Raw genomic sequence first — 21,282 nt, 5'->3', positions numbered from 1 at the left:
CACCGGCATTTCCTCTCTTTTTCTTTCCCAGAATCGGTATGCCAAGCTACGTTCCACCATTGATGAGGATATACAAGGCATTGATGATTTATCTGACTCCCTCTCCTCCCTAGCTGAAGTAGTGTTACAAAATCGCCGAGGCTTAGATCTATTGTTCTTGCAGCAAGGAGGCCTATGCGCCGCCCTTAAAGAAGAATGCTGCTTTTATGTAGATAAAACAGGTGTTGTAAAAGAGAGCATGAAAAAGATTCGTGAAGGCCTTAAAAAATGAAAACAAGAAAGGGAAAAAGAGGAAAGCTGGTATAAAAATTGGTTCTCTTCATCTCCCTGGCTCACTACCTTATTACCCACTATATTGGGGCCCCTAGTTGGATTATTGCTTTTAATTTCCTTTGGTCCCTGGGCATTTACTAAAGTCACTAATTTGATAAAGCAGCAAATTGACAATTTAGCTTCTAAACCTATTCAAGCATATTATTGCCGCTTAGCTCTAGAAGATAGATTGTGTTCGGAGAACCCTGACTCCTCAAGAAGTGAATCCCCACGTTGTAATGCGTGGCTCCAGTCTTCTAACAGGTTCGTCTAAGGTAATGTGGCCGTTTACGGTTGGAGCAGTGTTTCCCAACAGGGCTGTCATTTACGGCAGCATTGCCGGGGAATACATGATCCAGCTATGAATTGTTACATGGCCCCTTTTCTAGTAAGCATGTAGCCAATGACGGGCACCTTTCTGATAAACCGCCAACCTAAGACAGGGAGTCCTGGATGACTGGCAGGGCTGCCCAGAGATGGGTAAGAGCTGAGGGTCCCTCAGAATGAACCTAAGACAGGCAGCGCTTATCTTGCTTCACGAACCTTTCTCTTTTCGCCGCTTTCATTGATATATAGAAAAAACGGGGAGATGTCAGGAACCATGTACTATAGCCACACTGAAGCCATTTTGAATATAGACCTATGGGACAGTGGAAAACCCCCGGTTGGCTAGATGCTTGGGAAAGAAGTTATGAAACCAATCACACGCTTAGCTTCAATTGTTCCTAGCAACTGTTTCAGAATGTGATTGATGCTGTACTTACCGACTTCTTGTTACTGATTACCTATGCTATTGTTGATATGTTGGTTACTATTGTTGATATGGTGGCTGCTCAAGAACAATTGGTCTTGAGACCATGGCTTGCATCCCGGTTTCTCCTTCCCTCCCTGAGCCTTAGTTACTGAAGAATATAAAAACCCTCAGTTGAAATCAATAAACTGACAGCTTGATCAGACCTACTGTCTTGCTGTCCATTCTTCGTGTCTCTTGTCCCTTCATTCTCTCCTAGGTGGCTGTGACCCCGTTGACTGTCCTGCTGGATGGGACACCCCCTTGTTTTGGCCACACACCCGTGCGTGCCAGGAACGTACTGGTCTAAATGCCTGGCGTGGTGACAGAAACTTTACAGAGATCATAGAAAGTTTCACTTCCCTCTAGCCACCATGACAATCCTTACGAAGCAACTGTTACAGTCAGGGACACTGGGGACATGATGTGATGGTAAGAAAAGCAGAGGCTGGGCAGATGGCCAGGCCTGCCAAACCCTTCATGCATTCAGTTACCATACAGCTCGCTCCCTATAGGCCTTGATGCTCCACTGAAGCTACACTGCCCTCTGCTTTCTAAAGTTCTGTTTCTGATACTGCTGTCAATAGCTTATATGGCCCTTTGAACAAATAAAAACTGTTTCAGCAAAACTTACTCATCTGTAACAGTGTGTTCATCTGTAGGCAAACCTTGAGAAGACAAGAAGATTTCACAAAGCTTGAGGAAAGCAAAGTTAAAGTAGGAGTTTGTTTTAGTGCAAAGAATGTTGAACCCCATGTACATGGGAGAGGGACTCCAAAAGTTTATGGAAAATAGCTATTCTGAAAACCTATACAGGGCTTTCTTAAAGTTTTCTTTCAATGTAAAGTTAACATTGGGATACAGCTTAATGACTTAGTGGGTAAATCCTCACCTTGAACAACCCGGGATCTCATATGGGTGCCGGTTGTGTCCTGGCTGCTCCACTTTCCATCCAGCTCCCTACTCATGGCCTGGAAAAGCAGTGGAGGACAGCCCAAAGCCTTGGGATACTGTACCCTCATGGGAGACCAGGAAGAAGCTCCTGGCAGCTTTGGATCACTTCAGCTCTGGAGAGTGAACTAGTGGAAGGAAGATCTTTCTTTCTGTCTCTCCTTCTCTCTGTAAATCTGACTTTCCGACAAAAATAAGTAAATCCTGCTTTCAAAATAGATTTTTATTTTCCACACACCTGATGGAGAACCACACACTTGATGTCATTCAACTAAATGCACCTAAGAGAAATGAGAACTCATATTACAGAGAAAAATTCCTAAGGAAATCACTTACACTCTGCAAAAGATCAGGCAATGTGCACACTGGAAGAAAACTGTGCATGGACTCCAATCTTTTTTGCATCAAAACTATAGATCTTTTTTTCTGGTTTACACAATCCTATTGTATTACCCCTATTTTTCTCCTATTCTCTCTCCCCAAAGTCTTTAATCATAGAGGAAACAGAGGTGACTATGGAGTGCCTGAGCATGCCAGACACAGGCAGGAAGCCTAGGCAGAAGGAAGGTCCTCACGCTGGGTCCCAAGCAGAGTCAAGGCTCAGAGTCAGGCTGCAGCTCCAGGTGCTAGCTCCCCAAGGGTCCCGAGGTGAGGGGGCTGTGGCTGTACTCACGTGGTGACAGTGTTGAAGCCACAGGCCTTCAGCTTCAGCAAGTGGTCCCTCCAGTACTCTGGGAACCCGGAAGTAGTGGATGGAGCCACCAAAGATATGGAACTTGTGACCGTCCAGGGTGAAGTGTGCATGACCCGTTCCTGGGATTTCAGTGCCAAGGCCCACAGATCAGTTCTTCAGGTCCAGGGGGGTCAAATGAGGCCAGTTATATCTGCAGAGGGGATTAAGGGGGAGATCAGAAAGGGACCGAGAATGGGAAAGAGCGGAGACTACTGAGCCCCCAGGGAAATGCTGTTCTGCTGAACAGGACACGATTAGCACCTGCCTGCGCACATCATTTTCTCCAGGAAGAGACAGCATACTGCCTCTGGCCACCATCCTCATGCAAATCTGACATGAGATGACCATGTTGTTTGGGACAGAAGATTCCCTCTCAGTTTCAGGTGGGGAGCAAGTCCTGATGAGATAAGTGGCAGGAAAATGATGGCCCAGATTCTTCTCCAGGAGAACCACATGCTGTCAGCAGATAGAGACACAGGAACAAAGAGCTTATCAGCCTCCTCCATAGAATTCTTATCCTGCTCTGCAGAGAAGGGAGTCATACATTGACCCTCTGATGAAAAGTACTGTCTTAGGAGACATTAATAAAGGAGGCTGGACTCCACCTACTCCATAAGGCATCCCATTCCCGGGATGTGCCCCAGTTTTCTTCCATCTGAACCTTAGCTTCAGAATATCCTGGAATGTGATGGAGCTTGACACCTGCAGAAGATCCAGAACTGACAGAGGAGGAGAAGAGGCCCTGTGCATCCCCTCGGGGTCAGTAGGGCACTTTGTCCTGAGGAGGAGCCTGGATTTCTTCCACCATGCACTGGGGGAACTCTCAGCACAGTGGGGACCAAAGTCTACAGAAGAGCTGGCTCACAGAGATGAGGAACCATCTCCGGCAGGACTGAGGGTCCCCAGAATGTGCCCAGTGTCACACAATGAAGATGAACTCCCACCTGCAGAACCAGAGGATAGTTAGGAAGCACCCAGGAGAGCACACAGGGATCAAAAGGATCCAGGTGGGACAGGAGGTAGGGCAGCACCTGCCAGGGCCCCTGAGGAGTCTGTTACCTGAAGCAGGACCAAGTGCTCATGGTGCTGAGACCAAGAAAAGCCCACTCAGCGCGCTGCTCCAGCTCCTGTTCAGCAATCTCAAACTCAGCAGTGGGATCGGGATTCCACGGGGCAGGGCAGGCTCACCAGTGTGCTCTGTAGAGAGAAATTCTTGAGCAAAAGCTGAGGGCGGGCTTTTGAAACCAGCTGGCAGCAGCGCTGCAGCCTGTCAGCACCCTCCGCTGTGCAGAGCCTGAGATCTGGGAACCTCCTGCGGTCCCAAGTGGGAGCTTTCCAGCTGCGGACCTACCCAGCATAGAGCTCCAGACTGTGTGTGCTCTCCGTCAGGATGGAGGTGCCCTTCAGCCCTGGGAACCTTGTGTTATCAGTTCCAGTCATGCACTGTGGAAGTGCATGGCCAGCAGGCAGGGAACGTGTCGATGAGTGGGAGGAAACGGGGTGAGAACTCTGCTTTCCTGTAATTGACAGAGCAAGAAGTCCTGATAGCTCTGGCGCCCATTATGTTCAGAAACAGAGCTTCTGATCAGAAAAGGATTAGTCTTTCTCAATGGGCCGAGTAAATGCTTCCTTAAAGCTCCAGAAAGTATAGACAAAGTGCAGGAGGATGCAGGCTGCCCTGAAGGGTGCCACGTTTCCAAACTGAGTCATGACAGGAATTAGAATGGCTTTGGGAATAGTTTAAAAGTAGCTACAAAGCACAGTACGTGTCAGGACTGCTTTGGAATTCTTGAAGTATATAAGGTAGCAGGGGCTAGGCAGAAGGGAAATTCAGGATAGCCATGGCTGTGGACGCAGTACCGTGTTGCTCCATATCTTTCCAGATGTCATGGAGGTAGGCCATTAAATAATCCCAAAGAGAAACCAAGTGGCATTTTGTTTTTTGCAGGTTGCTTGATACAACATGGAGGTTAAATGGGAAACAAATCATTTCATAGACCTGGTGACCCCAGAATGAAGGGAGTGGTATGATCTGTGATTGAAATAAGAAACAAGAGCAGCATACAGGTTCAGGGAAGACTAGTGCAGTGAAAGTGGTAGCTCTTGAAAACTGTGTTAGATTAGTGGCCCAGAGACCACCCTGCTTCACATTACATAGCAGCATTGATTGAGATCAAGGAGACATGATGGGCCCAACTTTCGAAATGCTGGATTTAACATATTTAAACCCATGAAAGTAACCTTTTAATGTTTTCCCTTGAATGCCTTTACTTCTCCTCCACCACACAAAATCAGAACAAACATCAAAGCCCAGAATGCAGTTCTCAGAGATTTTGTGTTGTCATTTCTTCTTGTTTTTCATTTTAATGTGTGTGTTTTCCTCTCTGAGCCATAAATTCCCCAAGAAGTTTGTAGATGGTTTACATCATCTTCATTTGCCGTGTAAGCAACACATTATTGTGACCATTCTAATTTTCTCTTTGAGTTGGCTTTATAATCTCATCACAAACTTTTGTCAATTTTTTTAAAACTATTCCAGGACTTCTGCCTTGTTATATAAAATTTACATTAATTCCTGTCTTTGGCAGAATACTGGAATTTGACACAATACTGTTAAACATAAGTTTTATTTTCCTTTGAAATATTTCCTTTGAAATGACATTATATTTTTGTTAGTATGCTTACTGTTGGTCTATAAATATGTAAAGAGTGTCTTGTTCTGACTTAATCCCTGTGAATTTGGTAAACTCTCTTATTATTTTCAGGAGGCAGATTTCTTTTTTTTCTATATAGATAGTCTTGTGTTCCTGAAAACATGTGAAATTTTATTTCTATCTTTCAGATGCTTGTAGCATTTTTGTATTATTTGTTATTATTATCAATATTATTATTATTGTTTTATGATACAGTTCCACAGGCTCTGGAAATTCCTGTCCCCCTCCCCAAGTTTCGTCATCCCCCTACTGATTTCTCCTCTAGTATTACAATGGGTAATCTTTCAAGAACAGTCATAAGTCCATCATTCCGCTGTTGAAGTGTTTCCTGATATTGTAGGCATGGACATTGCCAGAGAGTCCAGCATCCTACTATCAGAATATATTCAACAGTTTCACTGGGAGTCCATCTTTGGTCTGGATGCAGAGATGCAAACTGCGCTATGCCTCCACATCTGGACATGGTAGTCTCTGCTACGCTTCTATTACACATCTCCTTAATTACAGACTCAGAAAACAAAATCTATACCTGGGAGAAAAACAGGAAATTTACAACAACATAAAAACAACATGCTACAGAATGACCAATGTGTCACTAAAGTGATGAAAAAGAAAATCAAAAGCCTTGTAGAAATTGATGCCACTGCATTATCCATATGGCACTGAAGAAATTACAATAAAAACAAAAATCAGTATGGAGAATATTCGAACAACTCAAAATTGACATACCGTATGATCCAGCAATAGCACTCCTAGGAATATATCCAGAACACCTGTTTTATGAGAAACCAACATGCACTCCTATGTTCATAGCAGCACAATCAGTAATTGCAAAAAGATGGAAGCAACCAAAATGCCCATCAGCAGAGAATTGGATAAGAAAGCTATGGTTCATCTACTCCATGGAATACTACTCAGCTATTAAAAAAAATAAAATGCAGTTCTTTGTGGCCAAATGGGCCAAACTGGAAACCATAATGCTAAGGGAAATGAGCCAGTCCCAAAGGGTTAGATACCACATGTTCGCCTTAATTTAAGAAGTTATGTTATGCATAACATGTTATGTTATGGATGTTATGTCATATGTAGTATATAAACTAAAATGGAAATGTGAATGGGGTGGTCACGGAATGTGGTTAAGAAATCGCATTTATTTTTAATATGTTGGCTGCTCAATACTATGTCAATTAATTCCATACCGATGTTAATTGTTGCTGATAATATGTTAGTGCTTTTATTTGATCGGGATGATACTCTGCTGGCTCTGCCCTCAGACCAGAGAGGGTCTCCCCAATAAGTAGTTGGACTTGACTGGACTATAAGATGCTGGACTCTATGCTTGGCATATGCTTGCTAAGAGGGACTCTCAACTGAACTTGAGCTATGGTTACGCAACAGGGTGGTGGAACCCACCATGGGGGGAGGGTGTGGGGAAGTGGGGGGAGAATCCCATTTCCTATGAAATTACAACACAATGTAATTAATGAGTAAATTTAATAAAAAATAAATAAATCAGTAAAAAAAATATGTTCATGAGATGCAGCAAAAACAGTGTCGAAAGGGACATTGTTTACATCATTGTGTGTTACAAACAATCAAAATGGCTCATATGAATGATCTATTAATGAATTGCAAGGATGGGACAAGACACAAATGAATAGGAAGTGCAAAAAGGTAAAATTCACAGCAAAAATAATTGAATTTGAAACAAGAGGTATCCATTCCCTAAGAGGATGAGCATCAACCCTCAGCCATATTAGCAATGAACATCTCTAGAGAACAGCTAATTAAAATTAGAGATGAAAGAGTGATGGCTGTTTACGTGGGTCATAACACTGTTGGCATAGGCAACAGTATGGATTCTAGATTTTTGCTGTGTAGGTACATTACAAGATTCATTGGGAGTCTACCTTGAGTCCTTTGTAGAGATGTATTCTGTTGATTCTCCTTGATTCCTGGTACTCTGGTCTTCATTACATCCTTCATTTTGGAGTTACACATATATGTTTATTCTCCTTTATTATTTTTTGTTTTGGATTTCTGATGGAAGTTGTCTTACATTAGAGCAAACATATGACATCTGCCCTTTGGGATTGGCTCATTTCACTTACCATAAAGTTCTCCAGTTGGGCCTATTTGGATGCAGATGATAGAATTTTATTCTTTTTAATGGCTGAGTAGTTTTCCACAGGGTAGACCTGCCACAGTTTCCTTATCCAGTCCTCTTTCAATAGGCATCTAGGCTGTTTCCATGTTTTTGCAGTTGTTGATTGTGCTGCGATGAATACAGGGTTGCATATTGCTTTCTCATGTATCATATCCTTTGGATATACTCCCAGGAGTGGGATTGCTGGGTCATACGGTAAGTGAATTTTCAATTGTCTGAGTAATCTGCATTCCAACTTCCATAGTGGCTGCACCAGTATGCATTCCCACCAGCAATGGAGTAGGGTTCATTCTTCTCCACATCCTCGCCAGCAGATGTTGTTGGTATATGGGCCATTCTCGCTGAGGTTAAATGGAACCTCAGTGTTGTTTCTATTTGAATTTCCTTGATTGCTAGGGAGCTTGAGCATTTTTCATATGTTTGCCAGCCATTGGATTTCTTTCTTTGAAAAGCGTATGCTCATTTACTTTATCTATTTCTTATCTGTTTCTTTGGCTGTTATGGTTTTTCTGGAGTTCCTTGTATGCTCTGGATATTAGCCCCTTGTTTATTGTATAATATGCAAAGATTTTCTCCTGCTCTGTTTTTTTTTTTTACTTTATTGTTTATTTCCTTTGTTGCACAGAAGCTTTTCCATTTGACGTAGTCCCATTGTTTATTTTGGTCTTGACTGTCTCTGCTTTTGATGATTTTTCTAGGAAGTCTTTGTGCCTATATCTTATAGACTATGTCCTACCTTTTCTCCTAATAGTTTGATGGTTTCTGGGTGTAGGTTTAGATCTTTTATCCATTTAGATTTGATTTTGCGTATGGTGAAAGGTGGGGGTCTTATTTCTTGCTTCTGTAGGCTGCTATCCAATCATCCCAAAAGCATTTGTTGAAGAGACCTTCTTTCCTCCCTGGGTTTTTCCTTATTATCTCCAGTTTTAATGACTGTAAGTGTAATTTTTAGCCAGTAATTTTAATTTCTATGGAAAATATACCAAACAAATTTTTTGAACATTCATATAAACATTTTCCATAAATCTCAGAAACTTATTTTTTCATGGCACAATTTTTACCTGAATAGATCCAAATATGCATAGTTTTTTTCTATACTGTATGAAAATAGATACCAAGGTATAAATTTCAGTATTGTATTGGTAAATAAGAGATCTGAAGTTAGTTTACAAATATGTGGAACCAATATTGAGTTTCTTGGGGCAGCTATCTTGCAGAGCTTGCATCCCATAGGCTCACAGGTTCAAGTCCTGGCTGCTTCATTTCTGATCCACTTTCCTCCTCAGGCACATGGGAAAGCAACAGCAGATGGTCCTACTACTTGGATTCCTGTCACTCATGTGAGAGATCCGGGTGAAGGTCTGGGATTCCGAGTTTGATCTAGCCCAGCCTGGGTCATGGTAACTATCTGGGTGGAAATAACCAGGAAATAAAATCTCTCTCTTTCAAATAAATAAATTTTCAAAAATAAGTAAAAAGTTTCCCTGAAAAACATTTGTTCCTTCTCAGCAAAAGATTGAATTAAGGGGCACTTGTTTCCTCTTTGCTGTTGTCTGATTATTGTCTTTGGAAACCAATAGATTGCTTATTGCCATTTTTGCTTGTTTTTAAGTTTCTCCAACTCTATCAAGCACAGATAAATAGACTCAATAGACTCTGTCAAATAGGCAGGTTTGGACCTTGAAACGTTAGATTTTCATCACTCCAGTAAAATGCCACCTGAGGATTAGCAAGGTTTTTTTTTCTTTCTCTTTTTCTTTAGTATTTTTTCGTCTACTTACATTGTGTGGGTATTTTTATTGGAGTGTTAAACTTATTTCACAAAGTGAAATGAAAAGATGCCAGTGGAGTTATAAAATTAAGGTGGGGGGGAGGAAATAAGGAAGGAGAGATTGGGTAGGAGGTGTTGTTAGTGCTTTAAACTTGTGTCGTGGAATATGTTAAAATTATTCATTTTGTATGAATAAATAAAATTATTTTCAAAAATTGTTTATATACTTCATGGTTTTGTAGTTTCAAGTCTATTAGTGAGGTCTCAGTGCTTGCAACTGCTATTTGGGGTGGTTGGTGACAGCAGTGAGATTACAATATTCTTCTAAAATCTTGAAAAGGCGTTACAAAAATTCATCTAGAAACACAAGAGAACATGTGTATATCACACAACCAATAGGGAACGGTTATCCAGGATTTATAAACAGCTTCAGAAATGTAGCAAAACAAACACCCTGTGAAGAAAGAGCTGAAGGAAACGAGCGGGCATTTTTCAGAATAAACCAATATGCACCCCTATGAAGTTCTGGTCCACCTCAAGTCTTACTATTTCTTAATATGTGCATGTCTTAATATTAACAAAGTCCAGGAATAATAGAAGTAATTTTAATTTATGGAAAGTGTTTAATTTTTTTTCAGCTTGTTCTAGTTTGGAAGAACCATTTGTGTTAAACATCCAAGAAGGAGAAAAAACAACTGTAGAACCTGAACAGGAAGAGGTAACTGTACCTGTGAGGACACATAACTGAAATGCAGAGGTATCAATGGTGAAAAGAACTATATTTTCCTTTAGACCTCATAGCTGTTCTGAGAACAAATTCCCCGTCCATGAAAATAATTCTCTTAAGAAACTTGAAAGTGGTATGCTTATACTTTTTTATCTTTAAATTCCTTCAAGTGTATTAATGAATATTTGTATCTTTGCCTACTTTGGAGTAACAGTATCAAGTGTAGGCATAGGCTAGGCTGTTACCCATTTCATGTTTTCTGTGGCATTTTTCTCACTTGATAGATTAAAAAAAAAAAGGAACAAGTGTAATGATCAGATTATAACATCAGATTACAACATATCTGTGTATAGTAAACTAACGCAATAGTTAAAGCAACTGTATTGTTCATGTCTTTCAACCTATTCATGGAGTTGCATATTTCTCAATATCCACTTACAATATACATGCTTGGCAAGACTTTTCACTGTCATTTGGCTTTTCCTAGGGAGTTTTATGTCTATGTTTATTGTAAGTTTTGGACTACAGGTTGATTCACTGTCTTTTCAGGTATATTCAGATCCTGGACTATGGCCAAACTTGCCATCAAAACGTTTAAAAATTAACTTCTCTCCATTTCATACTTGTTAGTTAACTCTTCTCTGTGCTTAAAAATAACTTTAGCCCTGGGTGTTGGGGGAAAATACCCTTTCTTTGTGTTTCTTTTTGCACAATGACCGAAGGAAATCACCTTATGGCTTGGGTATTTCAACTATAGGAGGGATGATTAGAGGAATGGGGTAGTCCATCATTTTGACATACCAGCAGTGCAACATCAGTTATGTTGTCTTTGAGGCAGTTCCCTTTGCTAGAATGTACTTGATCTGGGTAGAAAGGTTCTGGGTTTCCTCATTGTAGCATTAATATCTTTCAAAGTATTTGTCATCATATATTTACTGTGTCTGTCTTTGAATAGCATATACTTTCATCTAGCTTGCTTATCTAGGCTAACAATCTGTGTTTTGATTGGTGTTTGGTTTACTTATTTAATTAAACTCCTTGTTCTTTAGTTCAAGTAGAATGCTAATTAACTAATATGCTAGTTAATTTACCATCATCCTGATTGTTCTATATTGCACATATAAATTCTTTGCCCCTTTGTTCCTTTTCACATTTTTGGTTAATTTTAACCCACATGTTAGAATTTTAGTTCATTTCCTCTTTATTTTAAAAATAACATTTTATGTTTGCTCTGGAAGCTTAATGTGTATCTTTAACATCACAATTATCTTGAATTATTATTTGATTTCTAATGTGTGAAACTTACAGCAGTATAATCACAATGAACCCTGCTGCTTTGGGCGTGTTATATTATTTCTCCCTGGCTTTATCTGGCTGTTTTTAAGACATTTGTCTTTGGTATTGAGTGGCTAGTTGAGAGATGTCTAGGTGAATTTTCTGTGCATATATTCTGCTTTGAGTCCAGCATTTGAATTTGTCATTTTTTTCTCTGATGTTTTTCAAGTAATGATTTCTACAAATATTTTACTACTGCTCATTCCACTTTTCATGGGAGTTCAACTCCTCATGTAGTATACTTCTTGTTTCGTAAGAAGTATCTCATACTAAGTTTCTTTATTTCAATTTTTTTTTTTTTGCTTCATTGGGACAGTATAAACCTATCTTCAAGTTCACTTATCCATTCTTTAGTTTCTAATATGCTACAAAATTCTACCTGATAAATGCTTGATACAATTTTCACAACTTAGGATTACCTTTTGATTCCTGTTTAGAAGTCGAAGTGACCCTGGAGATCCATGCTGGTGCCTCTCAGAACAGGAGCTTGTCCACCCCACCAACACCTTGGCTCTGGGTTTCATCCCTGTATTAGAGCCCCGTGCTTTGCCTTGCCACTAACTCGCACTTGTCTGCCAACAATCACCGGCGCATTTCTGGTTCTTTGGTGGTGGTGTCCAGGATGTTAGTGTCAGGAAGGGACCACAGTTTTGCACCCCAGCCCAGTGGAGTCAGACCACCCCAGCCCCCAGACTTGCCTCAAAGCAGGACTAGAACCAGATCAGGGCTCTGCTACAACCACTGCCGCTGTTGGCTGCGTTGGGATCCTCTGCCCGCTCTAGGAATTGGGCTGTTCACAGATGTTTATCTCCTTTAACGTCACTGTTGACGAAACAAAAAATAACAGCAAACATGAATAATGCCATAAGCATGGAGATGTAGAAAACTACAATCAAAAGAGCAGTAAAAGAAAGATAAAAAGCATTTTCTCCATGCAGTTCTGTGAAGGTGCAGTGTGTGTATGTCTCTTTGTCTGTCTCACTTTGGTCAGGCTGAGTCATCCCTGGCCTTTTTCCCTTGCCCCCCCATCAGTGCTTCCCAGCAACTCCTCTGAGTTGGCCCGGGGGGCCTGGGATGTCCCCTGGGCAGGATGGGGGCCAAGAAAGCTACATGATTTCCCATGAGGCCTGTGGAGCAGATTCCCCCAAGGCTGCCAGATACAACCTGAGTCCACGCTGTGGTCATAGACAGTCCTGGCTGTTGGCTTCAGCATGCCAGTCTGACTGTGGGCCGGGGGCAGGGTCTGGGTGTTAGCCCAGATCCACAGCCCCAGATTCTCACATAGCCTCCCTCAGTTTTTGTGAATATTCTGACATCCTTTGTCTCCATACACATTTTTAAAATGACTTATTTACCTTTATATGGCTGTGTGTGAACCTAGGAAACTGCAAGCTTGGCCTTAACAGTCTTCACTTATATTGCTTTTGTTGTTGTGATTTAATCCTTTCCTTTTTGTTAAAGGCGTAATTTGATATCTATTTCAGGAGGTATTAAAACAATGATAATCAATTGGTATTGTTTTACTTTTAATATAAAATATAAACATATATGCCATGGGTACATCCAAGCACATGTAGGATTATCCACACATATAGTTTTACATTGCATATTTTATTATGACCCAAAGATGGGAAGCAATTCAGGGACCTATAGATAGATGATTAGCTAAATGAACAAGTATGTATCTTTACAGTGGAATATTCTCCAACAGTAAATAGGAAAAGCAGAGGATGAGGGGAAAAGGAGGAAGTGAAGAGGAGAAAAGAAAGAGAAAGAAGAAAATGAGGAAGAAAATGCAATGAGAACACTTACTGCATACTTCTTTGGAGATACTACCAGAGTGTGTGTGTGTATATGTGTGCGTGTTTAGCATGTATTGTGTTGCCAGGTTTTGTCTCAGTGTGTACAGCAGGAATTGTGGTGCCAGAGAGTGTGTGTGGCATTATGGTGCCACAGTGTGTGGGGAGGAAGAAGGCATTGTGGGTGCCAGAGTGTGTGGGGAGGGGGTAGGTGTTGTGGTGCCAGGGTCCATGTGTATGTGTGTGTGTGTGACATTGTTGTACCAGGGTATATATGTGTGTGTGTGAGTGGCATTGTTCTCCCATGGTGTGTGTGGGGAGACAGGTATTGTAGTGCCAAGGTGTGTTTGTGTGTAGTTACATTGTCATGCCAGTGTGTAACTGTGTGTCTCTGTGTGTGTGTGTTTCTGAATGTGTGTGAGCATGGCGTTGCCAGGATGTGTGGGTGGGGCATTCATTGTGGTGCCAGGTTTCTTTGTGTGTGTAGCAGGCAATTGTGATCCCAGGGTGTGTGTGTGTTTGTGTGTGTTTGTGAGGTATTGTGATGCTTTGGTGTTTGAGTGCAAGGCATCTTTGGCCAGTGTGTGTGTATGTGTATGTGGTGTGGGAGATTGGGGTGCCAGGGTGTGTGGGGGGCATTCATTGTGGTGCTAGTGTGTGTGTGTTGAGGCATTATGGTGCTAGAGTGTGTGTGTGTGTGTGTGTGTAGCAGGCATTGTGTGCCTGGGTGTGTGTTAATGTATGTGTTTGTGAGGCATTTTGATGCCAGGGTGGGTGTGTGTGAGTGACCTTGGTGCCAGGGTGTGTGTTTGTGTGTGTGTCATTGGGGTGCCAAGGTGTGTATGTATGTGTTACATTGTGGTGTCAGAGTGTATGCATGGGACATTCATTGTGGTGCCAGGGTGTGTGTGTATGTATGTGGGGGGGGCATTATGGTGCCAGGGTGTGGGTTGTGTCTGTCTGTAGCAGTCATTGTGTTCCCAGAATGTATATGAGAGTAAGTTATTGTGTTGCCAGTGTGTGTGTGTATGTGTGTGTGTGTTTAGCAGACTTTGTGTTGCCAGTGTGGTTTGTGTGTGTGAGGTTTTGTGATTCTAGGGTGGGTGTGTGTGAGGCATTTTGGTGCCAGGGTGTGTGTTTTTATGTGTGTCATTGGGATGACAGGGTGGGGGGCAGGCATTGTGGAGCCAGGTTGTGTGTGTAGCAGGCATTGTAGTACTAGGGTGTGTTTGTGCGTTTAATTGTGACATCACTTTGTGTGTGTGTGTGTCATTTGGTGTCATGGTGTGTGTTGAGAGTGGCCTTGTGGTTACATGGTGTGTGTTTGTGTGTGTATGTATGCATGGTGCCAGTGTGTGTGGGTGGGGCAGGAATTGTGGTGCTACGGTGTGTGTGTGTGTTTAATTGTGGTGCCAGGGTGTGGGATGTGTCTGTAGCAGTCATTGTGTTCCCAGGGTGTGTGTGAGTGTGCCAGGTAATGTGGTGCCAGGGTGTGTGTGTTTGTGTGGCATTACAGTGCCAGGGTGTGTGGGGAGGTTATAGGCATTGTGGTGCCAGGGTGTGTGTGGACGGGACAGGCACCGTGGTGCCAGTGATTGTGTTTGTGTGTGTGTGTGTGTGTGATATTGTAGTCCTAGTGAGTGTGGAGGGGTCAGGCAATGTCGGGCCAAGCTGTGTTTGTATATATATGACATTATGGTGCCAGGGTGTTTGGTTGGGACTTTCGTTGTGGTGCCAGGGAGTGTGTGTGTGTGTGTGTGTGTGTGTGTGTGTGATTGTGGTGCCAGGATGTGGGTTGTGTCTGTCTGTAGCATTCATTCCCAGGATATATGTGACGTGAGGCCCTGGACCCTGGGCAGTCGGGAGGAGATGCTGGACCCTGGCCCATGTTGCCCTTAGGAGGCGGCGGGAGTGGCTGGGCCTGGGATCCCCAGGAGTGGGGAAGCAGCCACAGGCGGCGCTGGTGGTCAAGTCCGCGGGGGTCTCAGGGGTCGCAGGGATCTCAGGCTCTGTGTGCGTGGGGGGCACTCCTTTATGTCCCGCATTTTCCTCGTAAGTAATTGCTTGTGATGCAAGAGGGACTTGGGAGCACTCTAACTCAGACGCCAACCTGTTTTTGGCTTTTGATTTCCTACCCGAGGGAAAAACGTTAGTGACCAACCCCTCACCCCCAAGCTCCTGGTTTCTCCTGTGTAAATGAGGCACAAGGAAGCCCACGCTGTTACTGACAGTGATAGACTGTAATTAGCTCTCTCAGTCTTGGGATCAGGCTGTGAGCTGGGAGGGGGTCTTGTGGTCATCCTCCCTCCTGTTTCACAGATGAATATCCGATGCATGGTCCGAGGGCCCAGGGACTGAGGGAGTGGCCATCGGGACCCTGCTGTGAACGCTTGAAAGCAGATGTTTATATCTGTGGGGTAGTTGGGTACATCGAATTCTCTGGACCTGCCTTGGGCAAAGCTTCCACATGGGTCCTTGGGTGGGCAGAATTCTGGTTGTCAGTTGCTTTATTGTTTGGGCAGTTTTCTTAGACTCTGCTGTGTGTGTGTTAGGCCACCTTTGGAGATGACTGAGGAAGGAGGTTACCTGTTCTACCTTTATAAGACTACAAATACAATGCTCATATTTTTAGATGATCTTGCTTCACTGATCAGTGATAAATAGGAAACACATAAAACATTGATGTTTTGCTCTGGGCACTTGGGGTTGGGAGTAAAGCGATTTTGCTTGGCAGAAAACTGGGTATAAAGTGAAAAATGTTCATACAGCGCTGGTTTAAAACATAGGGAATGTGATTAATGCCCTGCCATGTAAACAGAAGGCTAATGAACTCCCAACCAAACTTCATCTATGTCAATTGCATAGACCTGCAATTTTAAGTAGTCATGATGTTGGTTTTTCTTTTAGGAATGTGAAATTCCATTTTAAGTTTTTTTTTTTTTTTATCTCCAAATTCTGTGCATGTGCAATCATTACCTGGAGCAGTTTCAGCATTCAGACCGCTTCGCTCTGGTTTTATAAGGAGTGCGATTTAGATCACGGCTGTTGTCACTGAATGAAACTGTTAGTCCTACCATGGTGTTGCTGAATCCACACTTGCAGGAGATGCAGTTGGTGCTCATGAAAATGAATCAGCTTGTTTACTGTTGTGGGAGTTTTCATGAGAATTCCTGCCATTTGTGATTTGTTTATTTGGCTTCTTGCTGAGTAAGTGGTGCCTTATGGGAGGGGAGAGTGGTGAGGGATTCCAGAAAATGTCTCTCCATTCACCTCAGTTGACTGGCTTGCTCTGAGCCCATCAGTGCTGCAGCGACAGCTTTTGAGTTGTTTTAGATCTGTGTTGAGCTGAGAGAATTTGAGTGCACCTTGGCTAAGCTCCTGGAGGGGCCTGTGTCCCTGCAGCAGTGTATTCTGAGGGCTCTGTGCTTGAGAGGATACAGGATCCCAGGGCTCCTGAGTTGATATGTTGCTGTGGAATGCTACAAGATAACTAATGAACTAAATATATAAATTCAGAACCTTTGCCAGTTAAGAATGGTTTGGTAGATCTGTGGAAAAAAAGGTGCTTTTCTGGAAAAAGTTTGTGTGAAAAGAATCCAACAATGTTTTCTATTTTTCATTGCTTTGGAAATGGCTATTTATAAGACTTACACCAACTGAGCTTTTATGTATAAAATAGCACCATGTGACTTTTTACAGGTCAGCTTTAAACTTTATTTTTGGTTTGTGGATTTAGAAGGTAAGGTGGGCCCGGCAGCGTGACCTAGTGGCTAAAGTCCTCGCCTTGAAAGCCACGGGATCCCATATGGCCACCGGTTCTAATCCCGGCAGCTCCACTTCCCATCCAGCTCCCTGCTTGTGGCCTGGGAAAGCAGTTGAGGATGGCCCAAAGCTTTGGGACCTTGCACCTGCGTGGGAGACCTGGAAGAAGTTCCTGGTTCCCGGCTTCGGATAGGCGCAGCACCGGCCGTTGCAGCTCACTTGGGGAGTGAATCATCAGATGGAAGATCTTCCTCTCTGTCTCTCCTCCTCTGTGTATATCTGGCTGTAATAAAATGAATAATTCTTTAAAAAAAAAGAAGGTAAGATGAATTATACCAGAAGTAACTTCAGAGAGTGCACATGACCTCATCATGAGGTGTGTAAGTGTGAAAGAGAAGCTGCTTCAGACACACACAAGGTGTGCAAACACAAATTAGGAGGGTTGTAATTTTGCATAGTCCCAAAGCACCCGTCAGATAAGGTATCAGATTATTCACTGGGATACATAAGACACATTTAGGCCTACTATTGCGAGTATCTTTGAATCTCATTACTTCAAGGCTTAGCATTTTATTATGATGAATAATACTGTAAGCTATATTTGTATTGAAGCATATGTGTTTTCACTTGCAACTCTGCATATATCTTGAGTACATAAATACCTTCCCAAATGTTTGGGGGGCAAAAGTGTAGGAGCACAAAGCCTTGGAGAGCTCTTGTTGAATGTGGATGGTTTGATTGGGAGCACACGAGCTGTGTTTAGGAGGGAGACTTGTGGTGTCTGAGGCCAGGGGAATAAATGGCCCAGTCACCCAGATAAGCAGTGTGCTGGCAAAGGGAGCTGTCTGGCTGAAGGGAAGGGGGGATTCTCTTGCCGGTGGACATGTGTAAGAAAGTCTAGGATGTATTCAGGTGCACAGGTTGGGAGGTTCTGCCTTGGGAATTCTTAGGCTGTAAATGCTGACAGCCCCAGGAGGCAGAGGAAGGAAGGAGAGTGTGTGGAGAGCCGGCAGCCAGAGAACGCTAACAATGCTTGGCCAAGGGTGGGTGGGAGAGGAGAAATGTAGGAGAGGTTTTTCTTTGCTTCATTTCTGCTCTGGACTTTAGTTCCTTTGGATGACATTTTACTGAGTGAGTGAGGCCCTTGTAGGATTTTCCAGTGACAGTGTACTTGATAAACAAAGGATGTGACATTCACGTCCCTCTGCAGTGGCATTGTCGGTGTGTTATGAGAAAAGCACTTTAGGAGGAAGTAACCAGGTGTCAGCGCAGGCCCTGTTGCTGGGTTTCTCTGTGACTTTTGTCCAAGAGTGTGACCCCCATGGCTTTACTGTGAGTGTGTTTGCACTTCACCATGGTCTCTTGATCTTCTTGGGTCTGCTATCCCAGGCCTTGAAGGACAGTGTAGGGTCCATTCTTCTCCTGCCAGCAGATCATTTTCCCCTGACAGACCCTCAAGAGGGCAGGAGTGTGCTGTGCTGTGTTACACTTTTTTTTTTGTATTGCAAAGTCAGATAACAGAGAGGAGGAGAGACAGACAGGAAGATCTTCTGTCCAATGATTCACTCCCCAAGTGACTGCAATGGCCAGTGCTGCACCAATCCTAAGTCAGGAGCCAGGAATTTTGCTCCAGGTCTCCCATGCAGGTGCAGGGTCACAAGGCTTTGGGCCATCCTCGACTGCTTTCCCAGGCCACAAGCAGGGAGCTGGATGGGATTAGAATTGGAATCCCTATGGGATCCAGGCACGTTCAAGGTGAAAACTTTAGCTGCTAGGCCACCATGATGGGCCCTGCTGTGTTACACCTAAGGAATGTATGCCAGAGCTGTCCAGCCCCTCTTGCATGGTAGGCCCTCTGCAGGACGCAGCTGCATTGCATGTTGCATGCTAGTCTATCAACGTGTGGCATTTGAGGCACCTGCAAGAACCTCTGCTGAGTGGATGTACATCAGGAAGTTGGCCTGGTGCCTGATGTTGAGTATTGTCTGTCTACCTGGAACAGTTTGTGTCTACTTTAAAAACTGAACAACAACTGATAGAGCATTAGTTGAAGGGCAGAGACAGAGAGAGTGTGAGTGAGCTTCCATCTGTTATTTCGTTCATAGAATCTCAAGAGCTGAGCAGGCCAAACCAAGGAGCTACAGTTTCCATCTGGGTCTCCTGTGTGGGTGACAAGGACCCAAGTACTTGAGCCATCCCCTGCTGCCTCCTGAGGTGAGCAGTAGCAGGAATTCAATAAACCATACTAGAACCTAGGCATTCTGACCAGGGATGAGAGTGTTCCTAAGTCGGTGGCTTAGCCAGCTCTGTCCCAATGGCATTGGCCTAAGGGAAGACTGCTGGAGATTGGATTTGAGCTTGGAACAGTGATGGGCAGACAGAAGGGGGCACCTGTCTGTGGGATGAATTTTTCTTTTAAGGGTTTATTTTATTTTTATTTGAAAGGCAGATTTAGAAAGAGAGTGGGAGAGACAGTTCCTCTATCTACTGGTTGTTTCTTCAAAGCACCACACTGGCCAGAGCTGGGGTGGTCTGAAGCCAGGGGCCTGGAGATTGTTCTGCTTTTCTCACATGGGTGCAGGGACCCAAGGACTTGGACCATCCTCCACAGCTTTCCCAGGCCTCTAGCATGCAGCTGAATGGGAAGTGGTGCTGCCAGGTTGGGACTTGAACTGGTCTTCATGTGGGATCCTGGTAGCACTAGCCCCAATTGGAGATATATATATTTGAAAGGCAGATTTGATGGAGAGAGATGGAGATGTCTTTGATGTCTTTGATCCACTGCTTCACTCCCCAGATGGGCACAATGGCTAGAGCTGAGCTGATGGAAGCTGAGAGCCAGGAACTTCCTCTGTGTCTCCACTGTGGGTACAGGGTCCCAAGGACTTGGGCCATTCTCTGCTGCCTTCCTATGCCGTGATTTGAGAACTAGATGAGAAGCGGAGCAGCCGGGACATGAACTGGGGCCCACCTACAATGCTGGCACCACAGGATGGAGAATAAGCTTGCTGCACTGCTGAGCTAATGGAGCCAGTTTAAATGTTCCATGTTTAGTTGATCACTCAGCTGCATGTCGCTGTGAAGTTGTATGTGTGTGCAGGTATATGCCATGAAGGTCCAAATTCCAGCGTTCAGCTCTGCTCTGTTTAGCCATGGACATGAATAGAATAACTTACAGCCAGTGCTTGATTAATACCTAGACAGTGGACCTGGCACGATAGCATAGAGGCTAAATCTTCACCTTACATTCACTGGAATCCTATATGGGCATCAGTTGTGTTCCAGCTGCTCCACTTCCCATCCAGCTTCATGCCTGTGGCCTGGGAGAGCAATTTAAGATTGCCCAAAGCCTTGGGACACTGCACACATGTAGGAGACCCAGAGGAGGCTCCTGTGTTTTTCCTTCAGGTTGGCTGAACTCCGGCCATTGTGGCCACTTGGGAAGTGAACCAGCTGATAGAAGATCTTTCTCTTTGTATCTCCTCCTCTCTGTATTTCTGCCTTACCAATAATAATAATTGTAATGATAATCTTTAAAAAAGCAAAACAAAACAAAACCCTACACTGTGTTACTGGGCATCATTGAATGTTTGTCACCCAGGGACTGTTAGAAATGTGCATTGGATTCAGAAAGAAGTAGTTTTTGTGGCTGTTTAATTGTTAGAGACGAAGAACCAGTAAGAGCTAAAAAAAAGAAAGGTATGAGAGAGATTATCTTTCTTTTTGTTGAGGATCAGGCATGTACCATTTGACGCGTGGAAGTCCTTTTAGTGCATTTGCATTGATTCAATTTACTGAAAGCTTAGATTTTGTGAAATTGGGCAAAGCAATTTACTGTCATCCCCCCCTGAAACCAATATTCCAGTTCTTTTTTGTGTCAAAATGTCAGTGCTTGTAAAAGAGGTAGTTGTTCAGTCCTATCTGACCGTTAGGGAAGAAGTTACAGTTTGAGTGAACACATTTACACTTAGTATTATACTGTTATGCCCGGGTGCTTTAAGAAGTTTGTAGAAAGTGCATACTATATAAAAGCTGTACAAGGATTTAAAATTCTTATGCATCAGAATAAATTTAGCTTTTAATTCTATTTTCCCACAACCTTCTAAGTATCCTCATATTAGGCAAATATAATAAAATTACAATTTATAGAAAATAAAGTCGATGCTAATTAAAGAAGTATGAGTTAAAGACTGAGTAATATGTATCAAGTTTACTCGGGTT

General features: G+C 43.2%; 2 protein-coding genes across 2 annotated transcripts in view; one reads left to right on the top strand and one right to left on the bottom strand.

Moving 5' to 3' along the window:
* Positions 1-271, top strand: part of LOC131482710 (zinc finger protein 345-like) — a 43,230-nt gene extending 42,959 nt beyond the window's left edge. The window contains 1 exon segment of the mRNA XM_058677945.1: positions 32-271. Within this exon segment, the coding sequence (XP_058533928.1) occupies positions 32-271 (240 nt within the window).
* Positions 1-21,282, bottom strand: part of LOC131482770 (cTAGE family member 9-like) — a 565,689-nt gene that overhangs the window by 380,942 nt on the left and 163,465 nt on the right. The window lies entirely within an intron of this gene.

The sequence above is a fragment of the Ochotona princeps genome, chromosome 20, assembly GCF_030435755.1.
Source record: "Ochotona princeps isolate mOchPri1 chromosome 20, mOchPri1.hap1, whole genome shotgun sequence".
In the NCBI taxonomy this organism is placed as follows: domain Eukaryota; kingdom Metazoa; phylum Chordata; class Mammalia; order Lagomorpha; family Ochotonidae; genus Ochotona; species Ochotona princeps.
Note: the sequence above shows the minus strand (reverse complement) of the source record. Positions and strands in the feature narration are given on the sequence as shown.